Here is a 25362-nt window from a genome sequence, read left to right on the forward strand (position 1 = left end):
TCTCTTCATAGAATCATTAAAATACGCCACATAGTGAGAGGGACACTCGGCCCGTCCTTCCCAGAACGGTCCCAGAATGGACTTGTTAGATCAACCCCTTTCCCCTGCATGAACTGTGAAACGTTACAGCTCCGAGTTATATTTCGCAAGTTGATTTTATTCGCAGCGGGAGATCCAGGAGGCGATCTGCAGACAAGATCGTATTTCTATTCTTCTTTTGCACTGACACGCTTTGGAATAGTTTTGCTCGGCTGAAAGCATGTTGACAGGCAATGAAGAGCGCGGGCGGACCGCCCTCATGCAAGCACCCACCTTTTTTTATTCAGCCTTTTATTGCACTTCCCGCCCTGACGTCGCGACCACTTTCATCCCAAGATAAGCGGCTCCACATTAAAACGACGCACGGGGTGTTTTTTTCCCCCAAAACTCCAGGAGCAGACTTCGCAGATTATTATTTGTTTTATATATAAAAAGACAGCAGGGACAAGGACGTTTTGGCGTTCTTCAGCTGTTCTCGTTATAACCAAGAACCAGCTTTGCAGGATTTGGAGGAATTTTATTCTTTTTTTTTAAACTGCCTTTTGAATAATTTTCATTTCAGATATTGATGCATTGTTTAGTTTAATTACGGGAGAGGGGGAAAAATCACAAAGAAACAATGTGCCTTTACTTACGCGAGTTTCTGACCCGGATCTGTCAGAAATTTGAACGAGTGTGGAGCGTGTCAGGGCTGTTCTTCCTGTTGGTCCTGCTGTTGGGATCTTGCTCTGCCTACGAGTCCAGCCAGGATTATTACGACCAGTACCAAGATGAAATGGAAAGCGAGGTAAAGATGAAGTATATTTCAATTTAACATTGTAATGTATCAGCTGGGTACGTAACTTTTTGCTGTAGGAATGTGCGACTTTGAAGTGTTATATATGTGTAAAGGGAGCGATATCCAAGAGACACGAATAATTCGGGATAACATTTAAGAAGTGATTATGATAGCGTAAACGTTTCTTAAAATAGGCTAGGATATAAAATTGCTACAGTATTGAATTTTGTTCAAGATTCGCATGGCTCCACAGAGTGTGGAGTGCTGTCACCAGCTCCCTGCGCCCTGTACATTGGAGGACTGACTGTCACACCACTGACCCAAGGACTGTCGCTTTCGTCCCCCGCTTTCTGGCCGATCACGTCCAGCCCCGCGACGGGATTTGGCTGGCCACAGTTTGCCCGTGCAGATTTCTCCAGCAAATGTAAATCCATCCCCTGAGCTGCGTTCTCAGTCGGGCGACCAGAACATTGGATCCTCGAATAGCGCGCACTGACCCTTTTCCAACTATCCCTCGACCCTCCCCCTTACCAGTAGAGGGCAAAAGTGCTTCCACCTGCATTATATATTTCATACTCAGAACTCACGGTGATATATATGCCAGCCTCCTTGTTCTCCAACAAGCTAGTTTTTCTACAGATTCTCCTACGCTGAATCCTGAAACATTCAGGGGACACGAAGTGGCCCTTCGGCTCTCAAAGTGTCTCTGCTGATTGAAACAAAAGTGTTACCCTGCCTAATCTCACCTTCCAGCAAGTTGATCTGCAGCCTAGTGGGTCAAAACTCTTCAACGGCTGATCCAGATAGTGTGTAAATGTGATGAGGGTTCCTTTCAAACACTGAGATGCAGACCATTGTGGCCCCCGGGGTAAAAGAAATCTTTCTTCATCCTTTCGATACTTTTTATCGCTGCCTGTGGTTTTTTGACCTCTTTGCTAAGGGAGCTGAGTCTTTCCCGTTCCAATTTACTTTATCCTTGCCTCTTATAAAATCATTAACTTCACTTAAACCTCCCTTGTCTTCTCTCTTCCAAAGAAACAGTTCATCCAGTGCTGCCTCATAGCTATAATTTTCCAGCTCTGACAATGTCCTCATAAATCTCTTCACGTGCACCCTGCCCAGTGCAACTAACTGTCTCTTTGCTGCAATATGCTGACTAGATATATGTACAGTACTCATTCTGCTGTGTAACTGATGAAAACATTTTATTTGTATTTCTCCAATTTCTTCAGAATATGGGCATCTATTTTTAAAAAAATACAGCATTTACTGTCTGGTCTTAATTTCTCTGGAGAAAGTAGTGGTGAAACGTCTTTTTAGGATCCTTAGGTCCCACATCACCAGGTTCAGGAACAGTTAATGCCGTTCAACCATCAGGCTGCTGAACCAGTGTGGATAATTTCACTCACCATAACACTGAACTGACGTGAATGCAACCTACAGACATATTTTCTAAGGTCTCTGCAACTCATGTTCTCAGTATTATTAATTTACTATATGATTTTGTATTTGCACAATTTGCCATCTTTTGCACACTTGCTGCTCGTCAATCTTTGTGTATAGTTTTGTTTTAATTGACTCTATTTTATTTCATTATTCTACTGTGTATGCCCACAAGAAAATGAATCTCAGGGTAGTATAAGGTGACATATACATACTTTGATAATAAATTTACTTTGAACTTTTTGAACTGCTGCAGAACTTGTAATATTATCATTATGATACAACTGGGTAGTTTACTAGACCACTTCAAGGGGCAGGTAAGAGTCAACCGCTACTACAGGTCTGGAGTTTCTATCTGTAACTGAGGTAAAGTCAATATAACAGCTGCATTTTTATATCAATTTGGCAATTTCATTTTCTTCATTACTTCACTCATTACTCATTTTTTTCTAAAAGAAAAATTCCAGATCCTTAACTGAAATTAGTGTACATGTCTGCTATAGTAGGATTTAATTTATATGTGGACAGACTGTTTTCTGTTAATCCATGTCTCTGGATCATAATCTTGGTAGTTGCTCCACTGCACCCCACGTGTGTAACTATTGTAATTATATGCAGCTCAAAGCATAAACCCGTGAACATTTCTTTGCTATTTTTTGGGGATTTTTTGCATTACTTATTGACTTTCTTCTATATTTCTTATTTCAAATTATTGTATATCTGATGTTTGGCACTGTACTACTGCTGTAAAACAACCAATTTCACAACATATGTCGGTGATAATAAACCTGTTTCTCATTCTGATTCTAAACTACTGACAACTCTGTTTCACTTGTATATAAATTTACAAAGCTGTTGATTGTGTTGCTCAGTCCCTATCCTGCTCACTTTTCTATGAAAATCATAAGTCTTATTTTCCCCCTGTAGCAAATGAGTAATTATCTGGGAATTTTATCAGTGTTTGAGGCAATTTGACAAGGTGCCATATACTTAATAAGATTAAAATCCTGCAGGATAGGGCCTCACTTTGGATGTTGCTTGCATTCCTAAACATTAGACAAAATGGACTTTATTAAACTTGTGCGTCGGCTTGAAGAGTAACGTATTAAATACTGTGTCTGGTCTGAGTTCCCTCACAAATTAAGTCATAGAGAGGACAACTAAACATACTTAAGTCAGAGCTGCACAGTATGTAAATGTACCATTCGGCCCATCTTGTTAATGCCCACCAAGATGGCTACTTAAGAGAATGCCATTTGCCTGCATTTGGCCCATATCCCTCTGAACCTTTCCTTTCTGTATACTTGGCTATTTTTTTTTAAATGTTGAAACTCTACAAGGGTCTGCCACTTCTTCTGGCAGCTCATTCAACATACCCACCACCTTGTGTGGAAAAACGTACTCCTCAGTCCACTTTGTATCTTTACCCCCTCATCTTAAACTTTTTGGAATATAAAATCAATAGATAATGTTACAAGAAGGGGTTTAAAAAGCTGGGTCTGAAGATAATAAAATAGAACAATACTATAGTATTTTTTTAGATTCAGTTAATGTGGATAAATGAATTGATAAGTTGAACTGGATAATTAATTAGATTTAATTAGAATTAGTTGGAGTAACAGTTTATATGCATGAAAGTTACCTTAGCAGACAAAATGGTTAGATATCTTGAGGCATTTTTGCGTATAAAGTCATTGATCTTTGTCTGATTGTCTATTATCTGTCTCAACCCCATTCTCTTGTCTTAAGCCTGTAACCCTTGACATCCTTGATTAGTAAGGGGAGAAGGCAAGAGAATGGGGTTAAGACGGATAATAAGTCAGCCGTGATGGAGTGGCGGAGCAGACTCTGGGCTGAATGGCCTAATCCTGCTCCTATGTCTATGGTCTTTGTATCAACTTTCTGGTATAACGCGTGTGTATAGATTTGATTTGTGTTTTACAGAAGGCATTGGATTATTTCTTAAAGCAGCTGCCAGTAGGATAATCACAAGGCAAGGAAAAAAAAATATACTGGAAATCATAACAGGCCAAACAGTACCTGTAAAAGAGAAATAAAGTTGATGCTTCAGCCAGTGGCCTTCTAGAGTGACTCATGTAGCTGGAATATAGCGCAATGGAGTTAATGAAATATTCCTTATTGTTGCTTGGCTGAGGATTGTTGTCACTATTTTTTTGTCTGCTGCAGGACTCAAACAATCTCCTTTTGTAGGAGATTACATCAGTCTGGGTGCTTTTTATGTTACCACTTAATAACATGGTACAAGCTCAAAAGGCCTATTGGTCCTCTCCTATCTGTTTATTTTGTGGATGCTCACATGCCAATTTCACTTTCATTTAATTTCCCTGGGAATAATCAACCAGCAGTCTCGAAATAATGACAGGCTGGATTTTGAGAGGTTATTTCTGGTGGACTCTTGTGATTGTGCAGCAAAGCAATGCTGTCAACTGTAAATGCAAGAATTCTTCCACAGTTCACTCCAGTTACTGGTGAAAGGAGAGAGGAAAAAATCAGGTTTAATATCATTGGCATTTGTTCTGTTTATAGCATTTTACAGACTTTGTAGCATCTTCAGTTCAGATTGTCTGGATGAACACCATTAATAAAGCTGGGGCGATTGGAACTATTCAGACTGTGGAATGTCTGTTTTGGGAACTGAAAATGTTTTTAGTTAATGCACACTAAGTTCATGCAGTTGAAAGGATCACTACTCATGGTCACGACTGATCATGATTTGAGTCTGTTCCTGGCTGCTTCCTTTCCATCTTCCTTTTAGATAATCTCTATTCTTCATGAAACTTTTCATCGTATTTCTAAGTTAGTGAATCAATATTATAAGAGTGTCTCTGCAGTAGCTTTTCTGGGGCTGTAATGAATCTGGGATGTCCTGAGTTGTCAAATGTGCTATAGAGTGAGTTGCTGTGAGGTAATTAAATGTGTGAGGTGAATGTAAGCTCAATCTTTCCCTTCTAGAGTCACTTTCTCTTGTAAGAAGGAATTTATTTCCATTTCAGGTGCTGCAGAAATATTGTTTTAAACCTTCTTACTAAATATGACTACTGTCATATTTTTGTTTGCAATTTAGGATTGTGTTTCTTGGGAATTTTTTACATATGCCTTCCAAAACCTTGGAGCCCCGGGCTGTTCTTCTTGTACAGCATGATTGACAGTAAGATCTTGTTCATACATGTAGCTTCAGAACAGTGGTATGACTTATAAGCTTGTATCATATCTTTCAGTTCCATCTTTGAATTAGTTTATTTTTATACTGTATGGATGGTGTTTATATCTTATTTACAGTTGTATAAGAGTTGATCATGTAGGTCAAAGATTGGAATTTATTTATGATTTGAAAGTGTATAACAGAAGTGGGTTCCATTTCTTCAAAGCAATGGAAAAAAATGTAATTGGAATTGGTTTATTCTTTTCACATGTACCAAGATAAAGTGAAAAGCTTGTCCTGCATACTGTTTATACATATCAAATCATTACACAGTATATTGTGTAGAAAAAGGTAAAACAATAACAGTGCAGAATAAAGTGTAACATCAACAGAGAAATTAGGTACAAGACCATAACAAGGTAGGTTTTAATGTCAAGATTCCAATTTATCATGCTGGGAAATTATTCAGTGATCTTATAACAGCAGGGCAGAATCTGTCCTTGAGCCTAGTGGTACATGCTTTCAGTTTTAGTCCATGATCTGTTGAACTGTGTCCACAAGTCTCTGCAGTTTCTTGCAGTCACGGGCAGAGCAGTTGCTCTTCCAAACTGTTAAGCATCCAGATATTGTGTAGTGAAGTCATATTTTATAACTTTCTCAAATAATTTCACAGCAAATGGAGTAATTTGGAGAAGAGTAATTGTTTTTAAAATATGAAAAATAGCTGACATTTTGGGCAGAGAAATGGTTCACATGCACTAACCTGATAAAGTACGGGTACCTTTAGTCAATAGTACCATTGTGCTTAATTTGAATTGCACCCATCCATTTAGATCAAGAGTAATCATTGGTGCTTCGAAGAATAAGAAAAGGTTTTGCTAAATTAAAAGATGAGCTCAGTATATGATGCAAACACAAGGAAATTTGCAGATGCTGGAAATTCAAGCAACACACACAAAATGCTGGTAGAACACAGCAGGCCAGGCAGCATCTATAGGAAGAAGTACAGTCGACGTCTCAGGCTGAGACCCTTCATCAGGACTTTCAGTTAGTCCTGACGAAGGGTCTCGGCGCAAAACGTCGACTGTACTTCTTCCTATAGGTGCTGCCTGGCCTGCTGCATTCCACCAGCATTTTGTGTGTGTTGCTCAGTATATGATCTGTCTTGTAGCCACATTATTTACCTTGTTGGTCAAGTGAAATGTTTGATTGTAAGTGACAGTAGGGAATTGGCAGTGGTAGTGTTGACTGTGTCTGACACAGAAAAACAAAAAGCATTCAACGTTGAAAAATAATTGACGATATGTTTTCTTGAGTAACAACATTAGTATAATTATACAGTGGACAAATTTACCTAAATAATTAAAGCAAATAAATCTTTTTACGTGTGGATATATTGACCAACATTTAATCAAATATCAACATTGGTGAATCATAGGACGATAAGATATAGGAGCAGAATTAGGCCATTTGGCCCATTGAGTCTGTTCTGCCATTTCATCATGGCTGATCCATTTCCCTCTCATCCCCAATCTCCTGCCTTCTCCCCGTATCCCTTCATGCCTTGACTAATCAAGAATCTATTAAACTCTGCCTTAAATATACCCAATGACCTGGGCTCCACAGCCGCCTATGGCAACAAATTCCACAGATTCACCACTGTCTGGCTGAAGAAACTCCTCCTTAGCTCTGTACTAAATGGATACCCCTTTATTCTGAGGCTACATCCTCTGGTTTTAGACTCCCCGCTGTAGGAAACATCCTCACCATATCCATTCTATTGAGGACTTTCAACAGTAAATAAGTTTCAATGAGATCCCCCTCATTCTTCTGATTTCCAGCAAGTAGAGGCCCAGTGCCTTCAAACACTCTGTATGTTAACCCTTTCAATCCTACATTGGAACATGCACTATATTATAATTTTTCTGTCTCTAGTTAATGTTTCTCACTGACAGTAAGGCAAAGATCTGCAATTGTCTGTGAAGGATGTTGTGTGAAAGCAGACACAAAAGGGACTGGATTTTCTAAGTCATGAAATATCATTACACTAACTTACCAATTGCACTTAATGCACATCTAAGTGATTAAGGTAATCTTAGGTGTTCTTGAATTTATGTTTGTATCATGTCAGTAAAAAAAATTCATGGAATCACATTTCAGAGTAACTAACAGTGAAGGACTAACATACATAATTTGAATGTACACTAGCAATTATATACTGGCAGCTTATTGTTAACAGTCAGCATATCATCATCAAAAGCTCTGAAATGATACACTGCTATTTTAGCTGTAACACACAAAAAGTGCTGGACGAACTCAGCAGATCAGGCAGCATCTATGGGAAGGAATAAAGAGTTGACATTTCAGCTGAGATCAACCGTCGACTGTCTACTCCTTTCCAGAGATGCTGCCTGGCCTGCTGAGTTCCTTCAGCATTTTGTCTGTGTTACTCTGGATTTTCAGTATCAACAGAAACTCCTGTGGTTATTACTCCATTAGCAGTCATTATTTTCTTTCTATTTACAGTATGTCTTCAATATCTTATGTAACTATGCACTTACTGGAGGCTGAACATTCTCTAAACATTTTTCAAATTAAGCATGGTTTTAACTTAGAGCATGTGTTCTCAACTTGGCAGCCACAGACCTTTTGCTTAATGGTATGGGCCATGGTATAAACAAAGGTTGGGAACCCCTGGCTTAGAGTAAGGATTTTGTGGAGCATTGTTACCCGTTTTATAAATAAGCTAGTTTGCTTGCCTCAAACCATAGTTGTGGATTTGCCTTTATTTTTTAACACCTAAGCAAACTTCATAATGTGCCCTGATAATATCAGGGGATTATATTGCCTTTGATTTTGACATTAATTAGAAGTACCAGTAACATTAGCTATTTTTAAAGTGATTGTTAAACTTAGCCAGCTGGCATATGCAAAAGAAAATGAAATTTACTTCACAGATGCTGTGTTAAATTTTAGGTACTATAATCTCATAAATTGGTTATCTCAGTTTTGAACATGTCTATGAATGCAATGTGTATGCTTATTCACTGTAGAAGAATGAATGCGGCTAATCATAAGACCATAAGCGATAGGAGCAGAATTAGACCATTTGGCTCATTGAACTTTCTCTGCCATTCCATCATGACTGATTTATTATCCCTCTCAACCCCATTCTTTTGCCTTCTCCCCGTAACCTTTGACACCCTTACTAATTAAGAACCTATCATCCTCCACTTTTAATACACTCAATAACTTGTCCTCCACAGCTATCTGTGGGAATCTATTCCACAGATTTACCACCCTCGGGCTAAAGAAATTCCTCAACTATGTTTGAAAGGGACATCCTTCTATTCTGAGGCTGTGCCCCCTGGTCCTAGACTCCCCCACTACAGGAAACACTCCATCTAGGTTTTCAGTATTTGATAGATTTCATGAGATCTGTGCAGCGCTATGCTAAGTCTAAGGAAAAATTAATTTTTATTTTGACACAGTTTCCTTTTCGGTAAGTGCTGCTCTGCTAATGGATGTAACTTTGATCAGTACATCACAGGAACAGGCCCCAAGGCCTGCTATACCTGTGCTGACCATGAGACAGATCTATATTATTCCAATCTGCCTGTGGATTGTCTGTATCCAAGTGACAGTGTGGTGTGTCACCAAGTGAAGGAACATTCGCTTAAAAACTATTTTGGTGTTTAAGTTGTTATGAAGTAATAATTATCATTATTTTATGTACAAATTAAATTAATTTATTTAGCATTTTAACAGATCCATTAATCTAATAGTTGGCAATTGCTGAACAAGGGGAAGTGAGCTAGGGGAGCTACATAAATGTGTGTTTGGTATTTATAAGAACATTCCACCACAACTTCAAAACTTATTTTCATTTTATTTGTTTTATTTGGAGCAACTCTGTAGAAGTACTCCTGAGGTTTGTTTCTGCACTACTGTTGAAGATATTAAGTATCTGGTAATATTTGAAGGAATATTTCTTTTACATGGACTTCCACAGAAAAATTAATCCCATTGAAACCAATAAGTTATTGTGCAGCTGCTTGGTGATAGAATATTATTTAGATCAGATGTAGTCGACTTATATTCCACACAGTGGTTTGACTTTATATTTAAAGTTGAGTTTCAGTGCAAGGCTCAGGAAAAGATGCATCACTGGATTGGCATTGAGGTCCTAAAGCTATGTCTGTTATTAATATTAAAGATCCCACAGAGCTATTCAAAGAGAGCCAGAAAGGTTTTTGGTTCTGACTAACATTGCTCCCTGAACCAATATAATTCAAAACACTTTGGCAGGTGGTTTTACAAAGAGGACAACCAGTCATCGGTATTCTGGATCCTGATAGAGTATGGGATTTTAGCATTATTTTCGTTGTAATGTCGCACAAAAGATTTGCAATGAATGTATGCGATGCTGTGCATGAAGTAACTACATTCCGTAACAAAAATTGAAAATGCTGGAGAAACTCAGCTTTTCTCTGTCTTCTTGGTGACATCTATTCTGAACCAACATAGATGACTTCACTCACTTCACACTGAACTGATTCCACAAGGACTCAAAGTTTCAAGGACTCTAAAACTTAGGTTCTCAAATTTATGTGTGTGTATATATTTGTATTTAATTTGTTTTTTTTTGTGTTTGCATAGTTTGTCTTCTCTTGCACATTGGCTGTTGGCTAGTCTTTGTGTGTAGTTTTTTTGTTAATTATCTTGTATTTATTTGTTTTACTGTGAATGCCAACAAGAAAATGAATCTCAGGGTAATATGGTAACATATACATACTTCGATAATAAACTTACTTTGAACTTCGAATTGTCTATAATTTTCTTTCCCATTGGGTCAAATCATGTTCAACTTGATATGCCACCTCTGGTCAACCCACATTAGCTGTACCGTGGTCCTTTTTGTCACCCTGCAGTACTAGTTAAACTCACGTCTCATTGATAATCCTAATTCTGACGACGTTAGCAGAGGCCCTGTCCTGGATTGTCCTGTTGGCTTTTTGCAAGCGCAATGATTAGGGATGCTTAAAATGTTCAAAAGGATTTAAAGACACAAAATAAATTGCAGATGCTGAAAATCTGGAATAAACAAATCTGGAGGAACTCAGCCAGTCAGCCAATTATCTATGGAGGGAAATGACATTGACTGTTCAATTCCAGCCATGAATGCTGCCTGACTTGTTGAGTTCCTCTAATGTTGTACATGTAATAAAGATTTAAAATCTTGACAACATAGTAAAATTATTAAGAAAAAGAAAATTACTTGAAGGCACATAACTGAGAGTGAGGTTAAAGTTTCAAGATTCAGATTTATATATCACGTGTACATCGAAACATACAGTGAAGTACATTATTTGTGTCAAGGATGTGCTGGGGGCAGCCTGCAAGTGTTGTCACACTTTCCGTTGCCAACGTAGTATTGCCCACAATGTTGGACAGAACAACACAGAACACAACAAGCAACAAAGCAACAACAGCAAAACAAACCCCATTCCTCCCTGCTCTCACCAATACACCTACGAACATACGCAGTCCTCTAGCCCCAGGACAGGCTGTCTTTGGCCTTCATCAGACTAAGATTCTCAAGAAGCTTTGGAATTTCCCAGGGGATTTGCAGAGATTCACGTATTCGAGGCAGCAGCTATCGGGCCTCGACCTCCAGACTTCCAGTTGATGTAAAGATTAAATGAAGGAAGAAGCAAAATCACCTGTACTTAACTTTTCAATTGTTGGCTTTTCAATGCACTCTGGGCGTCTTTGAGGAAACAAAGACACCAGAGACTGCAGGAATCTCTAGCAAACGAACATTGTTGGAAGAAATCAACATACAAGCAATCAACAGACACATGAACAGCCAGGCAGCATTGTGGAGGCAAAGAATTGTTAATGTTTGAAGTCAAGAATCTGACCCGATGCAAGATTTTGACGGGAAACATTGACTCTCCCTTTGCCTATGCAAATGCTGCCTAACCTACTGTTGGAAATTGAACTTCCTCTGGCAGTTTGTTCATTGCTTGAGGAAATGCATCTAACTTCCAGCAGAAGACACACCTGTTCAGAGTGCAGATTCCAGCAGTGGGGTTGGGCATCAGGTATGCCAGCATCTGATGGACAGTTCATCTGTGTAGCAACATGTGGGCACCAAAGACAGGGATGAACTAACCTGAGAACCTCAGGTGGTTTGTATTTCTGCACGGAACTGCTAACCATCGTGCAGCATGATCTGGCCTTTTATGCAACCTCAGTGGCTCTATATATCATCCACCCTTTAGTAAATTACCTTCATGGTTGCATTCCCAAGTTAAAGTATTCAAATATATATAAGTGGAAGTTTTAAAATGCTCTGATAAACTTGTCAGTACTGGCTTTGCTTGAAATGTTCTGGCTGAGAATTATCAGCTGCACTTCCATTAACTGCTCTTGAATCTCTTCTTTCATAAACTCAGTGTCATGTTAACCAGGTCATCATTCCTAGTGGCATTCTCATGGCCCTTCCCTTTAGCAAATACATCAGCTACTATTCAAACTTGCAGTATTATTTGTAGGTTAAATAAAATGAAGAAGTGTCCAGTCAGAGACTCTTGTACTTTCTGAATTTTTGACTTCTCACTTTCCTAGAGATATAGTTTTCAATTGTTTTATTCCAATTCATATCCCAAATGATTTGGGAGTGACAATTTCATTGTCGTCTTCCATGAACTGCACATAATCAAAAGATCTAGTTCCTTTCTGATTACCAGAAAGGACGTGATTGCTTTCTATTCTTATATAGTCATTCCTCTCTGTGCCTTGTGGTGCAGTGGCTGGCAACCTAGCCATTTCTTTAGCATTTGTCTGCTTTTTATGAGGCTGAGTTGTTGCTAGCTCGATGCTCAACCCAGTACAGATGGAAAGTGTACAAGGAGCCGGCCAGATTCAAATCCCGGACCACTTGCCTTGAAATCTGGTGCAGATGCCACCGGCCGGCAATAGTTAAACTGGCTGAGACTAAAATCATAATGGATCAAAGATTAAGGATTAAAGAGATTGTAGACAAAAGGGGTTAATTTAGTTGGCAACTTGATTGCTATTTTAATTGGTTTCGTTCAACACTGTAGGCCGATAGGCCTGTTCCTGTGTGGTACTGTTCTGTGTTATTAAAGATCAAAGATCAGCTTTATTTGACACATGTGCATTGGAACAAAAACAGATTCAGTGAAATGCGTCAAACCAAATCAGCGAGGATTGCGCTGGGCAGGCTGCAAATGCTGCCACCTTCCAGCATCAATGCAACATGCCCACAACTCACTAATCCTAACAGTGTGCCTTTGGACTGTGGGAGGAAACCAGAACAACTGAGGAAAGCTGCACAGTTACAGGGAGAATGGACAAATTCTTTACAGGCAGCAGCGGGAATTGAACCCCTATCAGTCATCGCTGTCGCTGTAAAGCAAACAAAAAAAAAATAGAATATCCCTCCTTAGTTTTCAACATTATCTGAGGTTCATTCACCTGATTTGTTCTTTATGCTTGGGTCATTGGATAATTTTAGCTTGGTTTATTTGTGTGTTTCTTTTTTGTGTTTCTCCAGTGTAAAATGTCCTGTTCACTGAAGGTTAAGCTGATCTACTGTTTTATTTCTCTTTTGTGGTAAGGGATACGTCAGTCCTAATCCTTCTACAGAACACTCTGACATTTCATCACACTGAATTAATCAGTTGTACCTGCTGTTGGCTCCAGAATATTTTTCATAATGTTCTCTATCTCACTATCATATTTTTTTCTTTAACACAAAACCTCTGGCCCCCAGTCTTAATTTACACTCAGTGGCCGCTTTATTAGGTACAGGAGTGTGGTCTTCTTCTGCTGTAGCCCATCCACTTCAAGGTTCGACATTTTGTGCATCAGAGATGCTCTTCTGCACACCACTGTTGTAATGTGTGGTTATTTGAATGACTGTTGCCTTCCTGTCAGCTTGAACCTGTCTGGCCCTTCTCCTCTGACATCTCTCATTAACAAGGTGCTTTCACCCGCAGAACTGCCGCTCACTAGATGCCATGAACTCTAGAGACTGTTGTGCCTGAACATCCCAGCCAGTCAGCAGTTTCCGAGACACTCAAACCGTGCCATCTGACACCAACAAGCATTCCACGGTCAAAGTGACTTAGATCACATTTCTTCCCAACTCCAATGTTTTGACTGATCTTTTGTCTTGACCATGTCTGCATGCTTTTATGCGTTGAGTTGCTGTCACATAATTGGCTGATTGGCGGGTGTACAGGTGTACCTAATAATGTGGTCACTGACTGTAATGATGTAGAGCATGGAATGATAGTCGTGGTGTGTGGTGAACTACATACACCTGTCTGGACACACCCCTCTGCTGACTGCTCCTGTGGCTCCTCCCACAGACCCCTGTATAAAGGCGGTTGGAGGCACTGCTCCTCCTTCAGTCTCCAGGATGTTGTGTGGTGGTCTCTTGCCACTAATCGTGGTCTCTTGCAGCTAATAAAAGCCTATCGTTTGCCTCCCGTCTCCGAGAGTTATTGATGGTGCATCATGGTGGCTACTGCTTAATGCAGGCAATTAGAACACAGAACATAGAACAGTACAACAGTGTAGGCCCTTCAGCCCACAACATTGTGATGACCTTTTAGCCTAATCCAGGATCAACCTAACCTTTCCCTACTGCATTACCCTCCATTTTATTTTCATTGGTCTGCCTATGTCTCTAATGAGTCTACCTCTATCAGCACCCCTGGTAGTGCACTCCACAACCCCAGCACTTTCTGTGTAAAAGATCCTACCGTTGACAGCCCCTCCCCCCCACACCATACTTTCCTCTAATCATCTTAAAATTATGCCGTCTTGTATTAATCGTTTCTTCCCTGGGAAAAAAAGGTGCTGGCTGTCCTCGTTACCTATGCCTTTTATCACCTTATACACCTCTATCAAGTCACCTCTCATCCTTCTTCGCTCCAAAGGGAAAAGCCCTAGCTCGGTCAACCTATCATCACAGGGTGAGTTCTCCAATCCAAGCAGCGTCATTGCTAAATATCCTCTGCACCCTATAAAGCTCCCACCTCCACCTTTAATAAGGTGACCAGGACTTAACGCAATGCTCCATATGTGGTCTAACCAGAGTTTTATAGAGTTTTATATTACCTCACAGCTCTCCCTTCACTAATGAAGGCCAAAACAATATGTCTTTTTAACCACCTAATCAACTTGCACAGCACTTTTGAGGGACATGTGAAATTGGACCCCAAGATCCTCTGTTCTTTCATACTACTAAGAATCCTAACATTAAACCTGTACTCTGTCTTCAAGTTCAATCTTTCAAAATGTATCACTTCATACTTTTCTGGATTGAACTCCATCTCAGCCCAGCTCTACATCCACTCAATGTCCCATTGTAACCTACGAGAAACTTCTGTACTATCCACAACACCAAACTTTGTGTCATCTGCAAACATACTAACCCACCCTTCAAAGTCATTTATAAAAATCACACAAACAGCACAGGTCCCAGAACAGATCCCTTTAGAACGCCTCTGATCACCAAACACCAGGCAGAAAACACTTCATCTGCCTTTTGTGGGCAATCCAGTGCTGATTCCATGCAATCAAGTTTCCCAGGATCTCTGCCTGAATTAGCCTACCATTGGGAACCTTATCAAACACCTTACTAAAATCAATATTCTGCACTGTAACTGCTCAACCTTCATCAAATTGTCGTGTCATTTCCTCAAAGAATTCATTCAGGCTCGTGAGGCATGACCTTACCCCCCACAAAGTCATGCTGGGATTAAAGCTTCCATCTATATCTCGCCTATGCTTTGCATTATTTTGTAGTATGTACCATTAATACTAAGTGGAAAACATCTGAAAGTATTACAATCCAGCTCAGAAATGCCTCCTTAAAAAAGATCTAAAGCTCAAATCCAAGTTAAAAGGGATCTTCGATGTAAAATTAATAAACAGGAATATTGACTATAATCATGTGCCAAACATCTTTTGTCAAATCAAATTGTAATTAAATGATTAAATTCTAATCCATAAGTAGCCTGCTGACTGTTAAAGAGCACTGTCTAAAGGTTTTCCTTCTTACATGAAATTGTCAGCAGATGTCTGTAGCCGTAACTCAGGCCAATCGACAGCTTTGTTTAGTATTTAACTGATTTAGAAGCAATCCAAAAAATGCTGTGTGACTGCCTCCTGTAGAGACATAGAAATTAGTGTCTTCAACATTTCTTGGATATTTGTGTGGTGCTGTAATTGAGACTTCCAATTCCCACTCTGGCTGCATTTCAAATCATTTTAGTCTTTCATGTACCATTTGAATCCTGTGTGCCACGTATCCATCCCTACTCACAGAACAGAGAGACTTGTCGCTCCCAGATCCTCTGGCCCAGTTGATTTTGAACACGTTCACTCAGTGGCCACTTTATTAGGTGCATCTGTACACCTGTTTGATCGTGCAAATATCTAATCGGCCAATCATGTGGCAGCAACTCGGTGTATAACAGCACCCAGTCATGGTCAAGAGGTTCAGTTGTGCAGGCCAAACTTCAGAATTGGGAAGAAATGCGATCTAAGTGACTTTGACCATAGAATGATTGCGGTTGCCAGACGGGATGGTTCGAGTATCTCAGAAACTACTGATATATTGGGATTTTCATGCACAACATTCTCTAGAGTCCACAGGGTATGGTGTGAAAAAACAGCAAAAAAAAACATCTAGCGAGCAGCACTGTGGGCAAAAATGCCTTGTTTATGAGAGAGGTCAGAGAAGAATAGCCAGACTGGTTCAAGCTGACAGGAAGACGTCACTAATTCAAGTAACCGTACGTTGTAACAGTGGCTTGCAGATGAGCATCTCTGAATGCACAGCATGTCGAACCTTGATGGGCTACAGCAGCAGAACACCACAAACATATGCTCAGTGGCCCCTTTATTGGTACAGGAGCTACTACGTGCCTCTTGTACCTAATAAGATAGCACTGAGTTCATAGGATGTTGGTGGCAGATGATGACAAGAAGCCACACAGGAGTGAGGTAGATCAGCTGGTTGAGTGATGTCTCAGCAACAACCTTGCACTCAATGTCACTGAGACCAAGGAATTGATCGTGGGCTTCAGGAAGTGGAATTTGAGGGAAAACACACAGTCCTCATCGAGTGATCAGAAGTAGAAAGAGTGAGCTGGTTCAAGTTCCTGGGTGTCAACACCTCTGAGGACCTGTCCTGGGTCCAACATATTGATGCATTGCAAAGAAGGCACAACAGCAGCTATATTTCATTAGGAGTTTGAGGAGAACCGGTATGTCACCAAAGGCATTTTCAAATTTCCACAGATGTACCATGGAAAGTATTCAAGCTGCTTGCATCACCAACCGGTATGGAGGGGCCACATGTACAGGATTAGAAAAAGCTGCAGAAAGTTGTAAACTCAGTGTTTCCATCATGAGCATGGGCCTCTACAGCAGGGATGGCCAACCTATGGCGCATTGGATGATTAGAAGTGGCGCATTGCACCCCAGTGATAATAATAAAAAAGTAAGCCTACTCATGCAAAAAGTATTAACCAAAAACCGATTTGTAGAAAAAAAATCTATAGCAGGAATTCAAGTACCTTAGAGCTAGAAATGGGTTTTACTGAGAATTAATCTAAAACTTAGCAATTATTTTTAGCGATTTTATTATTCCATACTCATCTTTTGGCGAATGTTACTTTCTTTCACATTAATCTGTTTTCAATTTTTAAAAAATGTTCAATGAGTCAAACTAGGAAAGAAGGGACTTTTGTTCTGCAGTCGTTCCATAACTGTTCAATACACGTTTGATACTTGTTTGATCCTGAGGCGCCAGGTGTCTGCACCAGCGGTGCGTTGCAGGTTTTTGCCAGTTTATAATTGACACTCGTGTGCTACAGAGTTGTGCGTTGTTCGTCCTTTGTGAATATTTGCAGTTTTGCACTTCTTCGAAAATTAAGCCTTGTTTTTACATTCAGTTACCCATCACAGTGCAAAAGAAAATGAGCAAAAGAAAAGCAGAAAATGATAGCTGTGAAAGTATGGTGATGACAGAAGCATCCTACGAAATTGCTTTAGCGTTGGCCAAAAAATGGAAGTCTTTCATTGATGGAAAAGAAATTGTTAAGCCTTGTCTCCAAATATTTGCAAGATGTCTTGGTGATAAAAATATCGAAAGGAAAGTAGACGAAATTGCTCTGTCAAAGAAAACAGTTACGAGACGCACCTCTCTCATGATGTATCTGAGCAACTGAAAGACCTTGTCCATCCTTGTAATTTATTTTCTTTAGCTTTGGACGAATCTGCTGACATATGTGATGTAGCCCAGTTAAGCATTTTTATAAGAGGAATTGATGATAATTTTAGCGTCTTTGAAGAACTTATCGGTTTTGAGTCGCTTCATGGAAAAACAAGAGGATCGGACATATTTGACAAAGTAAAGTCATGCCTAGGAAATCTACAACTAGATTCCAGTAAACTCATCGGCGTTTGTACTGACGGAGCGCCGTCAATGATAGGTAAAGCCGCTGGGACTACAACTTTGCTTGAAAACCTTTTAGGTCGCCCTCTACTAAAATGCCACTGCATTATACACCAGGAGTCACTGTGTGGAAAAACTTTAAATTTGCAGCCTGTTATGTTACTGGTTGTGAAATGCGTAAATAATATTAGAGCAAGAGGATTAAACAGTCGAGAATTCAGAGAATATTGTGAAATATTGGATGTGGAATATGGCGATCTCGCCCTTCATTGTGAGGTGCACCGGCTTTCTAGAGGACAGGCTCTGTGTAGATTTTGGAAACTGAAAAATACTGTTCATAATTTTCTAGAACAGAAAAATGAGCTGCCTGAGGAAAGAGCCCTTTTATCTGATAACATTTGGCTATTTGATTTAACATTTTTAGTTGATGTTACCAGCCATCTCAATGATCTAAATTTGAAACTACAGGGCAAGAACAAATTGTTTCCTAGCTTAGTAAGTGATATCAATGCATTCAAGATGAATTTAAAACTGTTCACCTCTCAGTTAGAAAGTGAGGATTTGAGCCAGTTTCCGCTCTTAAAAGAGCAGAGCGGATGTGCTGAAGATAATGGCAATTTTACAAAATATATTGAAAAAATCAGGTTATTGCAAGAGTAATTTGAAAGTCGTTTTTGTGATTTTGCTAAAGAAGAAGCCTGCATATTTGCATTTATACACCTGTTTTCACTTAGTGAACAAAATATCATGAAGGTGCCTAGTAACATACAAATGGAACTTATTGACTTGAAAACAAATTCATTATTGAACATGAAATTTGATGAGCTTCCCTCAGTCCCAAATGCTTCTGACATGATTAATTTCTGGCGATCATTACCCTGTGAACATTTTCCAGAACTAAGAAAATTTGCCCAGAATTATATCTGTTGTTTCAGAACGACGTACAAATGTGAACAGGCGTTTTCAGCCATGAAATTGATTAAAAACAAAACGAGGTCACGATTGACTGATTCAAATTTGAAGAATTCTCTGCGGCTCACAGTAACTAATTTAAACTCTAAACATTAAAAGCTTGGCGAAATCAAAACAGACTCAAAAGTATCATAAAGGTAAGTAATGTTTATCTTGTTTTTATATTAAATCAATATATCATGTAAAATTGATAAATATGTCTATATTAACATATTTTTACAAGAACTGAATGGGGGTACAAGAGTTGTATGGCGCATCTGAACTCGTGCGTGAAAAGGTTGACTCATGGAACGTAAAAGGTTGACCATCCCTGCTCTACAGCATCAAGGACACCTCAGAAAGTCAGCACCTATCATTAAGGACCCCCATCACTCAGGACATGCCCTCTTCTCGTTGCTACCATCAAGGAGAACGTTAAGGGCCCTGAAGACACATACTTAACATTACAGGGACGGCTTCTTCCCCTCCAATTTCTGAATGGACAATGTACCCATGAACACTACTTCAGTAGTATTTTCCTCTCTATTCGCTCTATATATTTATTTACCTACCTGTATTATATAAATACTTCAATTTATACTTATTATTTTTATGTATTATGATGCTACAAAACAACACATTTCACGTCATATGCCAATGATATTAAACCTGATTCTGACTCATTCTCACCTTGGCCTTTATCCTTGCCTTTCCACTAACCCATTTGGCTTCCACAGATACCAAAAGCAATGAATCACTGGTGAGCATTTTTTATCTGATTTATTGTCAGAACTTCTCTCAGTACATTGAGACTAATGGTTCTCATTGAGTGGACTTCCAATCTCCTTCAGGCCCTGTGGGCATGTTAATTAGTTCTGGTCAGGAAGGTTTGATGAGTGACCTGCAGTCAAGAGGGGAAAACAGAAGATAGCTGAAACTCTGTCAGTTTCCCGTCTCATGTTTCACATTTCAGGCCTGGACGACTGACCTCAAAATGCTGAAAATTAATTATCTTACAGTTATAAATTACTGTAACTTCTTGTGATTTTTAGTTGAGTTTAATCTTTGACTTCATTCCTTACCACCATGCCAGCATATTAAATAACAGTAGATATAGGTCATGGTGAGTTAAAAATGACACCAATGAAATTTACTTCTAGGATTCTGGAAAAAATATTCTTTTGAGGCAGCAACTGGAATTGCTGCTAATCCTTTCGTTACTGGTGTGATGGCAATTGCTTTGTTTCTCATAATGGTAGAAATATAACAATTAATGGCATAGGCAGGTTATAGTTTTAAACTTCTCCGAGGATCGTCACCTTGTTGTGGTGGAGAGGTTTGTGAGTTCCTGAGATTCTCAGAGAGACACCACCTAGAGTTTAGCCATCTGGCACTAAGTTCCTGGTAGGGTTACCCACGGCGATAACGTCAAGGGGATGATTCCAGACAAAGAGCGATCCAACCAAGACTTCAGCTGACGGAAGATGATGGCACATGACAATGGCAGTGGAGGCAGAGGAAGGCTGCAGCAGTGAAGGGTCCCCAGTCATCTTGCATTCCATGCTACTGGACCCTGACCCCAGTCTGTCAAGGACTGTGTGGTGGCTGACCATGTCCCAGCCTCCCCGGTTGTATTCATTGGATCAGAGGAGAGCTACAATAAAAAATGGTTTGAAAGTTTTGAGGGAACAAACAGTGAAAACAAACAGGTGTAAACTGATAATAAGCACTGCAGCATAATAGGAATATTTATCATATTAGACAGGTTACATAAATGCAAGATTGAGCTCAGCTACAAAATATTCGAGGAAATAAGACTATCAAGGAATACAGGGAGAGGGGAAAGGAGTGGAATTGGAATTTATTATGTGCAGTGTGGAACTATCACAGCCTAAGTACCATGGAAAACATAGCTGCCTCTTGTCCTGAAATTTATCTCATTCATTGGTTCCTTTCTCGTCTGATGATTCCTTGTAAAGTGAGGAGAGCGATGACCACTCTCTTGGCTGAGATTATTTGCTCAGAAATTGGATATGCTAAATAAAGGCCGTCAGCAGGGCCATGCAGAATCGATCTTGTGGTTGCCTGCGTTTCCAGTAACAGCCCCGGAGGGAGCTCACGCTTGAGTGGAACCATTAGTCGGCTAAGGTACCCATAGTTTTAATGCAGACTAAGGAGAGGCATTCTTTAGTACCAGCCTTCAGAGGCCAATTTAAGAATTACTGGTTTAGCTGCCACATTACAAAGAAATTAACCACAGTAAGAACAGCGAATTCAAGTATCTGCTTTAATCCAATTTGGCACAGGGCCCTTCAGCAGATGCAAGGTCCTGAATTTAGACAAACACAGGGTCAACGTTAGTTCAAATGTGTATTCCAGATGACCACAGGGTCACCTTAAACTGTTCAGGTTTCAGCAAACATTCTGAAAGTTGTAAGACAAATTAGGTCTCTAAGCACGCGTTGTCCATGTAATAAACTGTCAGTTGAGTGTGGTACTGAAGGGAAGTAGAGATGAAGTAAAATAAATTGACATTTCTCAGTAGCTTCAGTGGGGGAAATCTGCTCTAGTTTACTTGTCTGATGGCTAAGGGAGACATCTGTAGGAAGCTGTGCTCTATGTGGAATCCAGACTGGATTACACAGATGGACTTACCATGTAGAGCTTTAAGGGTCAAACCAGGCAGCTATTTTTACAAGAAAACATTGGACCAATATTAGCTGTAGCAGTAGTAGTAGTAGTAGTGATTGTAATATTGTTAGTAACAATGGTAATAGTAGTAGTAATAATTGTAATAGTAGCATTAGTATTAATAGTGGCAGTAGTGCAATTATTAGAGTTGAGTCTTATGTTCTCCTAAAGGGTTGTCTATTGGTGGGCTCTGAGGTGCCTGTGGAGGCCAATTTGGGATTCTGGAGCAGAATAGGAAGGAGTAAGTGGTAGCTGTGGTTAGTGTTCGGGTCTTTTGCTTGTACAGCCTCTCCTTTCATAGCTGCCAGTTGTTTTCTGAGGCACAGCAGAGCTTGCTGTCGTGTAGCACAGCTCCCTTTTGAATAGATGTCCTACAGGTGTATCTGTCGAATGCAAAGTCTTCCCAATTTTTGTGATGTAATGTTGAATTTCTTCAGGCTGACTGTGATGTTATCTTTGAAGCATTTCCTTTGTCCACCCGGGGATCACTGATCTTCTTTCAACTGGGAGTGAAGTACTTGTTGGAGGAGATGTGAGTTAGCTACATCCCACCAAAGACATGGTAGATTCATAAAAGCGATGAATGGGAACAATTATTTAAAGTTTCCAAAAGCATGAACTAATATTCTGCAGGCACTAATTCCAATTTAAATATAATTAATTACTGCTTAAATTTAAAAATCTGACCAGGTTATTGTAAGCTCATCTAGTTTACTGACCTACAGCAATGTGCCTGACACTGACAAGGCACTAAATTGTTTGAAAACTTTGATCTACTCAGTCAGGTGGTTCAGTACTTCTTTCACAGGTGGAGAAGTGATAAATAATAAACTCCAGCCTTGCTGTTGATGCCATTTATTGTGTGAATGAATTGGGGACAAAAGTCAATATTAGTTCTGCAGGAAACAAAGAAACATGTGAGGTGAACCTACCCTATTATGTGCACAAGTGATTTTATAAATGGCTAATCAACATTTCGATTGGATTTGGTCCACTTTACAGAGACAGTGATGACACACAAAAATACTTGTTTGTAAGTTGTGAAAATAATGGAATAGAGATCGTGTTAATATTTCAGCATAAAATAAGTTACCGCTTCTGTGTTGACATTCACATGGCAAAACTGTAAATGTGTGACTATATCATTTGTACCATTCTCCATCACAGTAAAACCCTCCCCATCACGGAGCACACATCTACACAAACTTTGTTGCTGGAAAGCAGTATCCAACATTAAGGTCCTCCACCACCCGGGTCATGCTGTCTTCTCACTGTTGCCATCAAGAATGAGGCACAAGAGCCTCAGGTCTCACACAATCGGGTTCAGGAATAGTTACTACCCCTCAGCCATCAGGCACCTGAGCCATAGCAGATAACTTCACTCAACTTTACTTGCCTCATTACTGAACTGTTACCGCAACCTATGGATTCATATTCAAGGACTCTTCACCTTAAGTCCTCTATATTATTTATTATTATTATTATTATTAGGTTTTTTCCCAGCTCAAGCTGGTAAAACCTGAGGTATGGGCACACTCACTTCTCAAATGCTGTTGTGTCGTGACTTTGGGTTGACGCCAGTAGTTGATATTACTATCGGGACAATGTATGCCCTGCTCCTGTTCCATAGTCTTTCAGTTTCCTCTTTTAATTCAGCATATCGCTGGTGTTTTTGACTTATTGATTTTTGTATGTTATGTGTGTTTGGAATGGCTACATCCATTAAATAAGTTGTTCTTGCTTGTTTATTCTGCAATATTATACCTGGATGGTTATTATGGACCATCCTATCTGTAATAATAGATCGGTTGTAATTAACTTTGTAAGACCCTGACTCGAAAACTTGCTTGTATTTATGGTAAGGGCCATTTGATTGTGCCTGTGTAAGTAATCAGATTGAGTTAAACTGCTGCAGGACCCTGTAATGTGTTGGATTGTTTCTGCTTTCTCTTATTATTATTATTTCATTGTTTTCCTTTCTTTTTGTACTTGTACAGTTTGCTGTCTTTTGCACACATGTCCACTCTGTTGGTGTTGTATTTCATTGATTCTACTATGTTTATAATTTTGTTATGGATTTATTGAGCATGACCACAAGAAAATAAATCTCAGGGTTGGATATAGTCACATACATGTACTTTGATGATAAATTTACTTTGAACAGTACAGTATAGATCTAGGTTAGATGAATACTGCTGTAGTTTAGAAGATCAAGTTTTCGTGGTACCATTTCTTCAATAATTAGTTCTCCTCTGGCAACTTTTCAGCCCTGAACTGTAGGTGTGCTGTTGTTGATATGTAGGATTATCTATGCAAAATGGTGACCAACGTGCAAATTCTTGGGGACTCCTCCCAGCAATGTAACAGGTGAGCAGAAAAGACATTTTAAATGCTCCACGTCAGATCTTCCCTTGCCTCAGTGGAGAATCTACAAAGAGAGCTATTCTACTGTTGCCTTCTTCCATTTACCTGAAGCTTACTGGTTGAATGTAACTACCCAATCGTTGTGTACAACGTAGGGAGTAAATGGAGCATAGAAAAAAGAAGGAAAAAAATATAAAGAACAATCCCCAAAATCACTTTTATAGAGATACGAGACTAACTCAGACGGATGTTGAGGCTAGGAACTGGAAAGTGTGGTGAGTTGTAGCTGGCACTGATCATTTCAGGGGTGGTGGTAGAAGCAGACACATTAGGGATATTTAAGGGACTCTTAGATAGTTACATGGTTGAAAGAAATATGGAGGCCTATGTGGGAGGGAAGAGTTAGATTGATCTTAGAGTAGGTTAAAAGGTCAACTCAACATGATGGACTAAAATGCTTCTCACCCTCTGCATGCCATCTTGGCTGAACAGAGGAGTACTTCCAGTAATAGACTAAGACAACTGCACTGCTCCAGAGAGCGCTATATGAGATCATTCTTACCCTTGGCCATTAGGCTCTATAATGAGTCAACCTATAGCTGGGGAAGTGATGACTGTTTGAGGTAACTTTTTTATACTTTCTTACTTCTCTTCTAACATTTGTATATTTGTATACCTGTGCACTTGTAATGCTACTGTGACACTGTAGTTAATAAAGTATCTATCTATCTATCTAATTGAGAAAGAGGCACAGGCCATTAGGTCCCACGCCACACAAGGTTCAGGAACAGTTACTACCCTTCAATTATCAGACTGCTGAGCCAGCATGGATAACTTCATTCACCTCAATACTGAATTGATTTCACAGCATATGGATTCACTTTCAAGCTCTCTACAATGCATGTTCTCAGTATTATTTATTTAATTATTATTATTATTAATATTAATTGTTTTTCTATATTTGCACAGTTTATCTTTTGCAGGTGGGCTATTTGTCAATCTTTATTTGTGTGTAGTTTTTCATTGATTCTATTGCATTTCTTTCTTCCTATGTGAATCCCTGCAAGGAAATGTACCTCCAGGTATTATATGGTCACATGTATGTACTTTGATAATAAATTTACTTTGTACTTGGAAAGGGCCTGTTCCGTGCAGTGTTGTTCTATATTTTGCTATTGCAGCCTCTGGTTTACTAACCTCACTGAACCACTGCCAGTTTTGTTGATTCTCGAGTGTTTTGCACAATAATAAATACCAGAGAACAATTAGAAGAATATAATGTAATTGTGGTGATCTGTGATCCACAGAAAACGTGGGAAACCTGCAGATTGTGATCTGGTTCATGTGGTTCAAATAGGGGAGAAACAACACCTGGTGGTCACGGCAAGGTGTAATCTAATTGAAACTCGCTTCTAGATTGAAGAA

At 39.5% G+C, this 25362-nt stretch overlaps 1 protein-coding gene across 1 annotated transcript in view; it reads left to right on the top strand.

Moving 5' to 3' along the window:
• The first annotated feature begins 287 nt into the window (after window positions 1-287).
• LOC140739206 (vascular endothelial growth factor C-like) overlaps window positions 288-25362 on the top strand; it is a 72042-nt gene continuing 46967 nt past the window's right edge. The window contains exon 1 of the mRNA XM_073067296.1: window positions 288-826. Coding sequence (XP_072923397.1) covers window positions 659-826 — 168 coding nt within the window. The 5' untranslated portion in view covers window positions 288-658. The remainder of the gene's footprint in view (window positions 827-25362) is intronic.

Source organism: Hemitrygon akajei, chromosome 15 (genome assembly GCF_048418815.1).
Source record: "Hemitrygon akajei chromosome 15, sHemAka1.3, whole genome shotgun sequence".
Classification (NCBI taxonomy): domain Eukaryota; kingdom Metazoa; phylum Chordata; class Chondrichthyes; order Myliobatiformes; family Dasyatidae; genus Hemitrygon; species Hemitrygon akajei.